The 9572-nt window shown below is 36.3% G+C and overlaps 1 protein-coding gene across 4 annotated transcripts; it reads left to right on the top strand.

The window, feature by feature from the left end:
• The first annotated feature begins 2736 nt into the window (after positions 1-2736).
• LOC122053083 (tubby-like F-box protein 8) lies at positions 2737-7710 on the top strand. 4 transcript variants are annotated; one of them, XM_042614962.1, is made up of 5 exons: positions 2737-2760; positions 4529-4991; positions 5164-5251; positions 6628-6760; positions 6851-7710. In XM_042614962.1, exons 2-5 carry the CDS (start codon positions 4626-4628, stop codon positions 7572-7574), a joined length of 1311 nt encoding a protein of 436 aa, XP_042470896.1. In that variant the 5' UTR covers positions 2737-2760; positions 4529-4625; the 3' UTR covers positions 7575-7710. The 4 variants fall into 4 exon arrangements, with proteins under 4 accessions (XP_042470896.1, XP_042470897.1, XP_042470893.1 ...); XM_042614963.1 differs by lacking the exon at positions 2737-2760 and adding an exon at positions 2826-3095 and having other exon boundaries at positions 4617-4991; XM_042614959.1 differs by lacking the exon at positions 2737-2760 and adding an exon at positions 2827-3095.
• Positions 7711-9572: the final 1862 nt, after the last annotated feature.

Genomic DNA, 9572 nt, shown 5'->3' with positions numbered 1-9572 from the left:
GAACTAGGAAAGTGACTAATTGAAATGAATAGATTCTAGCTAAAAAGGAAGATTAAATAGATTTACATCTTTTGATGTTATTCACTGGTTGACCCATTTCTGTTATGTATAAAAATAAATGTGAATATTGAATATGGAACATGCTCTTGACAAATGATCATTATACGAGATTAAAGATGTTCATATTGATGTAAATGAAAATTATTTAATCTGGGTAAAAAGTAAGACATGGAAATCTCCAAGATAATGGTTGTGTGTCATTCGGAGATTGGATGTTTTCTGGATAACGGATATGTTCCATCAGATGAGAGGCTATGTGCTATTACGAGAGTGTCTCTAATTCATTTGGAAGAGCGGTTAAGTAAAGTGTAACAACTTTATTAGCAGTGATCGCCTAGAGAGCAACTATGTAAGGTGTAACAATCTTCTTAGCAATAAATGCTTAGTGTGCTTGCTGTTGCACGAACCATTTTTCCTAAAGTATGAATTGAATGTTCTTATTTGATCTTTATGACTAACTAGTATTTATTTGGTCTTTGTGACTAATTAATGTTTTCTTCTAGTCTTTGTGACTTGATTACAATATAGTTTAAGTGACTTACTGACATGGTCTTTGTGACAAGATGACCTTTATGGATTGACTTGGATGAGTGGGAGATGTTGGAAGATGAAAGGGCTGTTGAAAGATGAAAGAGCACCCCTTCCTCTTCATCTTCTAGCCCATTCATTTCCTCCATTAATGGAGGAAGAGGAAGAGTCGTCTTCCTCAATATATATATGCGCCCAAGAAAAAAAAAAAAAAAGAAGGGGGGACTTGCTGTGTGCAAGGTTGAGAAAGGGTTCGTCCCATATCGGAAAAGTCACTATGCAAGGTTCGTCCATGTGCATAAGATTGTAAGAGGATAGAAGAACATTCAAGATTGGTTTGTCCAATCTCGTAAGAGAGATTTGATTTGTGAACCATGAAGAGCTTTCCGATTATATGATTGTTCTTCCGTTAACAAGTCTTACCAGTACTGATTACAAATATGTAAAAGATTACTATAAATATTTACAATTTTTATATTTATTATTTTTCATACTTAGAACTGTCAACAACATCTTATTCAATCTGCAGTCTGCACCATGCTTAACAAACCTGATCTTCACTCAGATTCTTGTGCATTTTATTAGGCTCGAAGTGTCCCTTGTCTTTGGCCATGCCTGAACTAAACCACCATATCCAGATAATGATTAATACTTTATAGGACGAGCACCGTGACAAATATTTGTGGCTCATCATAAATCCTCTTGATCTTGTATGATTTATTTACAGGTCCCTTTCCATCCATTTTATAGAAATACATTCTTCATGAAAATTAGGAGTAATTAGTAAATCTAATGTGAACTTTTATTTGTTTAATTTAATAAATTTAGGGTAACTTGTAGTCAGAACAAATCTATGCAGATAGTTTATGAATTAATTGATGGATTAACAATTTGCTAATTGCTCCGAACAGTTTGTCATAATGTTGAGTATCCATTATTTGACTGTTCTTACTGAACAATTGGCAGCTACATAGTGACTGAAACTGAGTCAAACTTCGCCTTTATTTGCAAGAATTTTCAATCATTGTGAGTTCAAGAAGCTTTAATTGAGGGCTAACTTTACAAAATTGCAGCTAAAGTTTATCCTTTTCCTGAAGGTATTTTTTTAAAAAAAATTGTTGTCCTTCTGAGTTGCTAATATCATGATGATATCCATGCCGTAAAAGGTGATTCTTTCGAGTTACTTATGATAATAAATCGCAATGGTTTATTCTATCTTTTTGCCTAATTTCACTTTGTTTAATATAGTTATAATAATAAATCACAATTGGCATGCCTATTTCGACACAAATAATTGACGTTGTCAATTATAATGCATGCGCTGTTCATGGACCACGCACCCACCTCATGGAACGCGGGAGTGCGATAGATATCTCCACGGACTGATATAGACGGTTCATGGTTCATATAATATAATGATTTTGTAACAAATAAGTTTGGGATCAGACTAATAACTTAGTTGCTATGAAATTTTTAAAAATTATAATAAAAAGTCATCTTCAATTACCTAACCATTGTAGTTTTTATTTTTAAAAAATTAAAATAATATTTTTACTCACAATTTATTCGGAAATTAAGCTAATCAGATCTATGCGATGACCCAACGGATCTCTCATTCTTCCGACTCCACCTAATCTCCACCTTCCACGTGACCGACCACACGACGACTTGCTTGTGATCCACCGAACCGAATGGACTCTTCCACATTGTGTTCTATCCGTCCGATGCTCGATCGACGGATCCAATTACTCTTCTCGCTGACGAGAAGTACCGAAATGGAGTGGCGGTGCCACGGCGGCAACGGCCGACATGACCTCGACCGCTGTGACACGCCGCAGCGAGACCGATATGGCTCGCTTTTTCCCGAAAAATCCGGCATCTTTTACTCCCGAAATCCGATGCAGGTGATTCGGAAAATTACGTAGATTTTTTTTTAATTTTTTTTGAATAAAATTCGGTGTAATGAGGCAATTGGAACATTTTTCTGTCGTCTTCTCCTTAAAGTGTTCCGGAGGAACTTTTTCGCTGGAGAATGATGACGTCGACGCCGCTCCTCCCTATGAGTAGCTTGTTGTCCACGCGACACGAGCGCGCAAACGGAGCCGTTAGGATAAACAACCGGGGTGCCGCGCTGAGCGCGTAAGAAAAGGCGACCGCCGCCGTGACGGAACGGTAATGACGCTGAGTTTTCTTTAACCTGCTTTTCCCCCTGCGTCTTACCCGCCTCTTTAGTAGACAACACTTCGTTTCCACCTGTCCTCGACGAGGTATTTGAACGGGCGGCGTTCTCACATTCTTCTCTCCTCTTTGCTTGATCATCGCCTTTGAGTTAGCCTTTGCTGTGGGCGTGCGGGTTCGAGAAAGAGAGAAGCGGCGGGCAGCTAGAAGGAAAGGGATCTGCTGATACAGAGCGGGGTTTTGTCGGGTGATTCGTTTCTTGTGGACAAATCTAAGATTGAAGGTTGAAGTGCGGAGTTAGGTTTTGCCTCTCGATTCGATCACTCAAGGTAGATCATTGATTCCGCTCGTTTCTTTCTTGTCGGGCAAGGAAGCTTTGTGCGTTTTCGTTTGCTTGCTCGGAGAATAGTGTGGTGTCTGTAGATTTGGCCAAAAGTTGTGCGGTTTTGGAGTGTGAAGGTATTCGATTTGGGCGCTTTGTGGAGAAGCTCCAAAGATAGACTTTTTTTTTAACGGTAAAGGTTCATTCTTGGAGCTTCTTCCCGAGATTTTCACAGGAATTATTTGTGATTTCTCCGTTGTTCCCCGATATATCATGGCTTTGCCACAATTTACCCCTCGGCCGTTGTAAAATCACTATTTGGTGAATTTATTATGAGATGAAGTCAGAATAGTCAGAAATTTCTCAATTCTTGCTAATCCATCTGAGTGTGATCGGGTTTACTGCTTGTTTTAAGGGCGGTTTGTTGCTTGTCAGGAGTCGGTACGTGCATCTTTATGTTATTGTTATGTTGTGCAAATCAGCAAGCTCAAACTCGATTTGACTAAATGGCTCGAGGATGTGACTATTATTTTACTTATACACGGCTAATTTATTCTGCATTTTTTCCTTGTTTAAGTCTATTGGTGTGTAAATATACTAGTAATTCGTCTGCTTACTGAGGTGTTCGTTTGATGTTTACCTACATTGGTTAATAATGTGGATTGATTTCACGGAAAATTAACGAAAAAGAATTGGGAGAATATTTTGTTTTCCTTTTTGGTCTCGATTTTATGCTTTAGATATCTTTGCAATTTAGTGAATTCAGGTATTGGATTGATAGATTTGATGGGAAATTAAAGAAAAAGAGACAATATTTCGGGAATGTTTTTAAAAAATGATTTAATTAGTATTGGAGAATATTGCCTGTTTCTTTTTTAGTCTTTGCACATATGCTTTACAATGTTTGCAATTCTAGGAATTTAGTTGTTTTTATTGATTGATTTCATGGAAAATTAAAGGGAAAGACTATCTTGCGGAGAATATTTTAAAGCAGTTCATATTAATTGATATACGATGAATTTTTTGGGTTTCCTTTTTAGTTTTAACACTTGTGCCTTATATATATCTTTTCAATTTTATGATTTCAGGCGTTTGGTTGAGATAAACTATTTTGTTCCCGTTGTTTTATTTTAAAAAACATATTCTCATGTTAATTAACATTAAGTTATTTAATGGTCATAAAAGACTAGCTGTAAAGCTTAAGCTTCTGAATTATGTGTCACAGAAGTCCTTTGATACATCGAGGACCTTCCATTTACAATCTATAATCATCTTGAAGTAATAGGTTTGTTAGATGTATTTTTCATAGTTTTTCATTGTTTCTGGATCTATAAATGTCTTACAAGGTAGTCATGCCAAATTTTTTTTGTTAACATTTCCATACTTCTATTGCCTTATTGAGATATCATAAACTGTCCAATTACTTGTCAATTTATACAGGTAGTTGATCATTGTTCGTTGGGTTTGTGCTGCTATTTATTTACCTCTCCAGCGGTTTCTATTCTTTCTTTTCTTTGTCGTGGTTTAGTTAAGCCAGATGTCATTTGACTCATTCCGGAGCATTGTTCGTGATGTGAGGGATAGTGTTGGTAGTTTATCAAGGCGGAGTTTCGAAATGAGACTTTCAGGTTTTTCTGGCCGTCATAAAGGAAAATCTCAAGGTTCTGTGCATAATGCATATGAACCCCATCAAGATATTCAGCAAAGCCGCTGGGCTACTCTTCCTCCTGAGCTACTTTGTGATGTGATTAAAAGGTTAGAGGAAAATGAAGCTGCATGGCCATCACGCAAGCATGTTGTCTCGTGTGCAGCTGTGTGCAAATCATGGAGGGAGATGTGTAAAGAGGTTGTTAGAAGTCCAGAATTTTCTGGGAAGCTCACTTTTCCTGTGTCATTAAAACAGGTAACTTTTCTATGCTCGCCAAGCTACTAGCAGTGTAGATTATAGTTGAAATAATAAGCATTAATTATGCAATTTGAAGTTTCTTTTGTAGCACATTTGAAATTCAGCACATTAATTTGATCCTAAAGTTTGATTCCCTATTGACTTTCTGTCTTTGTTTGATTTTATACAGCCTGGAGCTCGAGATGGGGTAATCCAGTGTTTCATCAAGAGGAATAAGTCAAAATCAACGTATCATCTCTACTTATGTCTTAGTCCAGGTAAGTTGTCTTATTCCTGGTAAGCATGCTTATTATTTGTTAAATTTGGCAAACAAATATGATCAATTTAAAGTTTCCTTATTGTGCCTATATTTTATGTTTTATTTCACCTCTTGATCTTCAAAAGGCATGCTGATTTGTTTTAATAATTTTGTTGTGGCACTACAGTATGCTTTCTTGCTTTTTCAGTGGGCTAGTGAAAATTTTAGTACAAAATTTTCATTTTTCTTAAATCATACAGTTAATGAGGTTACAATTTGAGCAGCCGTGCAAGGTGATTTGTTGTATTCTATGTAGCCTGGATACCCCGATTTTTTTTTTTTGAAGTATCGGACATGGATATGACACAGATACAGATACGATATGCAAATACGCGTATCGGATACGACCAAAAATGATATGCAAATATGCGTATCGGATACGACCAAAAATGTGGCGTGGACTTTTCTGAGGTTTGACCAGGCGGATACATTTTGGACACGGCAAGGATATGGCTAGGATACGTTTGGACAAAATTGCAAATATTTAAAATTTTTAGGGGTTAATTGAAAAATTTTGAAATTTTCTAGGACTAATTGGTAAATATTAATAAAAATGAATTGGGTTGTGGGCTTTTAAACTAATCTTTTTCTGCTCGCCTCTCATCACCTCTTTGATGTTGTCTGCCTCCCTTTCTACCACCGCTCGCATGTAAGCCCTAAATTATTGTTTCTAATTCTGCTCCACTCTCGTAAAGTGCTTAAACTCCAATCATTTTGTTAAAAAGATTTGATTTAGAAATTTGAATATAAGCTCTAATCTTTCAGTCTATTTTTTCTTCTTTATGCCTTTTAATTTTTTTGATGAACAGTATATAAAAGTCTCGATTTTGATCATCTTTCATGATCTTTCAATATATATATATATATAAATGATTGTCGTATCCTAGCTGTATCGTATATTTTCAAAATTTGCCGTATCGCCGTATTCATATCGTATTCGATACAATACCCGTACCTGCATCCATGCAACATAGGTTGTATTGCATCTTTCTGTGTCTTGTGAACCTGCATAGTAGTCTCACATTGTTTCAGAGATTTTGTTTCCAAACAAGATGAAGTTTGTTTTTTGTGCTGTACCCGTTCTAGTATCTATTTATGCGGTGGTGATTGTTTATCTCTGCGGTACAGTTAGTAGTTACTATGTTTCTTGTTGTTTTATTTTGGGTAATTGGTCAATTCTTGTGAATTATCTGGTACATTCTGTTCTCTCTCTCTCTCTTTTTGTCTACTACAATCTGTTCTCTGAATAGCCATTCCAATACGTCTTTGAACAAACAGTCAGATGTCTATTTTTGTTAGTTAAAAGACATGGCATTTCTGGATGTGACTGTGCAGGTGTGCTTGTTGAGAATGGGAAATTTCTCTTATCAGCTAAGAGAAATCGGAAACCAACCTGTACTGAATACACCATTTCGATAGATGCTGGCAACATATCAAGGTCAAGCAGTACTTACATCGGGAAGTTGAGGTGCCTTATCTTTTGTTTGAATATCCCTTCTATAGATTCTGAATAGAAGCTAGAAAATGAATGTCGTTGCTTCTTTTCCTGGCATTATAGATCAAATTTTGTTGGGACAAAGTTCAGAGTCTATGATACTCAGCCTCCATACAATGGGGCTGCTATTTGTCCTCCTGGCCGAACTAGCCGTAGATTCTACTCAAAGAAAGTGTCGCCTAAGGTGCCATCAGGAAGCTATCCCATAGCTCAGGTGACATATGAATTGAACATCCTTGGAACTCGAGGACCACGACGAATGCATTGTGTTATGCACTCTATTCCAGCATCCGCTCTTGAGCCTGGCGGCACAGTCCCTGGGCAGCCTGACAACCTAGTCACACGCAGCTTGGATTCTTTCCGTAGTCTCTCCTCCATTTCCTCTTACATAGACCGCTCTTATGATTTCAACAGTATGCGATTCTCGGATATTACTGGAGCTGAAGACAGGGATGCGGAGGCTGATACTAATAAGGAAAGACCGTTGGTACTCCGGAACAAGCCGCCCCGTTGGCACGATCAACTGCAATGCTGGTGTCTCAACTTTCGTGGCCGTGTAACGATTGCCTCTGTGAAGAATTTCCAGCTCATAGGTGCACCACAACCTGCTGCTGTCGGTCCAGCAACAACGGCACAGCCAGCTGCACCTGGTCATGACAAGATTATCCTGCAGTTTGGGAAGGTCGCTAAAGATATGTTCACAATGGACTACCGGTACCCGCTTTCTGCTTTCCAAGCCTTCGCTATCTGTTTAAGTAGTTTCGATACCAAATTGGCCTGTGAATAGAATGATCAAAAGTTAAGAAAAAAAAGGAGGATAAGTAATCATCCTAATGTCGTTTTGTTAATATTCATGCTTGTTATTGTAAAACAGAAGCACCTGCAATGTAGTTCTTTTCCTTGAAAACTAAACTTGACCATAATCTGATTAGTGTGTGTTGAGATTATGTTCTATAGATTACAATCACTCATTGATTTGAGGCTGATCCTTTTTCTTCCACTAGTTGAATTTTCACATGCAATTCAAGGAATTTAATGTGGTTTCATATGATCATAACTTATTTCTACTAAAAAAAGAGGAGAAATTTTAATATCCTTCTTTCTCAGCTTCATTCATTTGACCTTTTTTTTTCTTTAAAAAATATCCATTTAATGTCCTTTTTAAATTTTTTGGCAGAAAATCTTATACTTTTATTCCTCCTAACTTCTCTCATTTATTTGAATATATCTTTGACGAATTTTTGAAAGCATGAATAAATAGAAACATTTTTAAAACGAAAATATATTTATGTTTTTGAAAGTTTGAAAATTTTAAATACATTTATTTATCGTAATTATTTCATTTTAGTTTTAAGGATTAACTTATTTATTTTATTGATTAACCTTTCGTTTATACTGACAGTACACACTTAAATATAACCATAGATCTATTAATCATACAAATATTAAGTGATTTAAAAAAAATATAGATTTCTTAAAAAACTCTTTAGAATCCTTAAATAGAAGATTTAATCAATTCAATTTAATCAGTATTCCTATTAGGAAAGAAATCCTAAGCCTTTCATGATATATTGAAAAAACATAAGACTAAAAATTGAGAACTTCAATCCAATATTTTGAACTCCAATCTAAAACTATTTTACTTTAAATGATTTAAAACTTAATTGCAACCCATAAAACTCTAAAACTATTTTACTTTAAATCAAAGACTTAATTACAACATATAAAACTCAAATAACAGAAGAATTAAGGAGTTTATATATTGATTCTGTCCGAAAGGGGGAAGATGGAGTTTATATAAGAGGAATAATCAATGATGCTCAATATGTGGTCTCCTCTTAAGTGAGTCGTGTCCAGTGTACCTCTAAACTCAAGGCACCTTCAAGTACAACTTGGATATCCATCCCTTGGTCTATCTCGACCTAGTCATACTAAGCGTTGATCTAGATATTCATGTCCCCTCTAGATATCTATCCGATCAAGGATGATTTTCAGATTAATATACCTATTAATCTGTAGGACTTTATCATTAATCATATACGTACAGAAAAGTAAATAATTAATGATAAATTTGTGCGTTTATTAAATAATTATCTATAAAATACATAAGCAGTATCTTGACACCTAAGTGCATATACTAACAATGATTATATACAACTAGGATTAATCTTATTTGGCCTTAGAGGCTTAATAAGAAAGAGCATAGTGTAGAATCGAAAAGTGCTCGGGGTGGGGGTTCACTTTTTCAAAAAATAAAGAATACCTAGCGAAAAAGAAAAGAAACAATGCTAATACTTTTCCTTTTACTTGGTTTATAGCCTTCGACGACTCCTACTCTAAGGCCAATACTCGTTGAGTGCTTTCATTTGGAAATCCACTAAAAGCTCGAATATTACAAAATGATATAGAATTTAGAGTACAAGTAAATAAAGATAATTATACCAACGACTTAGAATAGAAACTTGAGTGTTGTTGTTGAAGTAGCGTTTCAGTGTTATAGTGGAGTTTCAGAGTAGCACACGAGTATGAAAGCCATAGTCGGCTGATGTACTGGAGTTGCTGGTTGAAGCCATATAGGTCTTTCTAGGACCTAGACCACCCTCGGGCACCACCACTAGATCCTATTCGATCCTACTTCGACGCTAAGTTATCCAACTTTGGGGGCTTGGACCACTCCCGGACACCTAGAATGCTGACGTGGCTGCACATCGACAAAGTTCTATCCATCTTGCCTCTATCTAGCCCCGGACGCTTGGACTTTGATGTGTGTTGACCAAACGGAGCA

Source organism: Zingiber officinale, chromosome 3A (genome assembly GCF_018446385.1).
Source record: "Zingiber officinale cultivar Zhangliang chromosome 3A, Zo_v1.1, whole genome shotgun sequence".
Lineage (NCBI taxonomy): Eukaryota > Viridiplantae > Streptophyta > Magnoliopsida > Zingiberales > Zingiberaceae > Zingiber > Zingiber officinale.
Note: the sequence above shows the minus strand (reverse complement) of the source record. Positions and strands in the feature narration are given on the sequence as shown.

What these genes read in the sequence shown, in the direction of transcription:
- LOC122053083 (XM_042614962.1), top strand. Translation starts at nt 4,626, where the DNA reads ATGTCATTTGACTCATTCCGGAGCATTGTTCGTGATGTGAGGGATAGT. An exon ending in CTACTTATGTCTTAGTCCAG is followed by an intron (nt 5,252 to 6,627) that starts GTAAGTTGTCTT and finishes GTGACTGTGCAG; the next exon opens with GTGTGCTTGTTGAGAATGGG. An exon ending in ACTTACATCGGGAAGTTGAG is followed by an intron (nt 6,761 to 6,850) that starts GTGCCTTATCTT and finishes CTGGCATTATAG; the next exon opens with ATCAAATTTTGTTGGGACAA.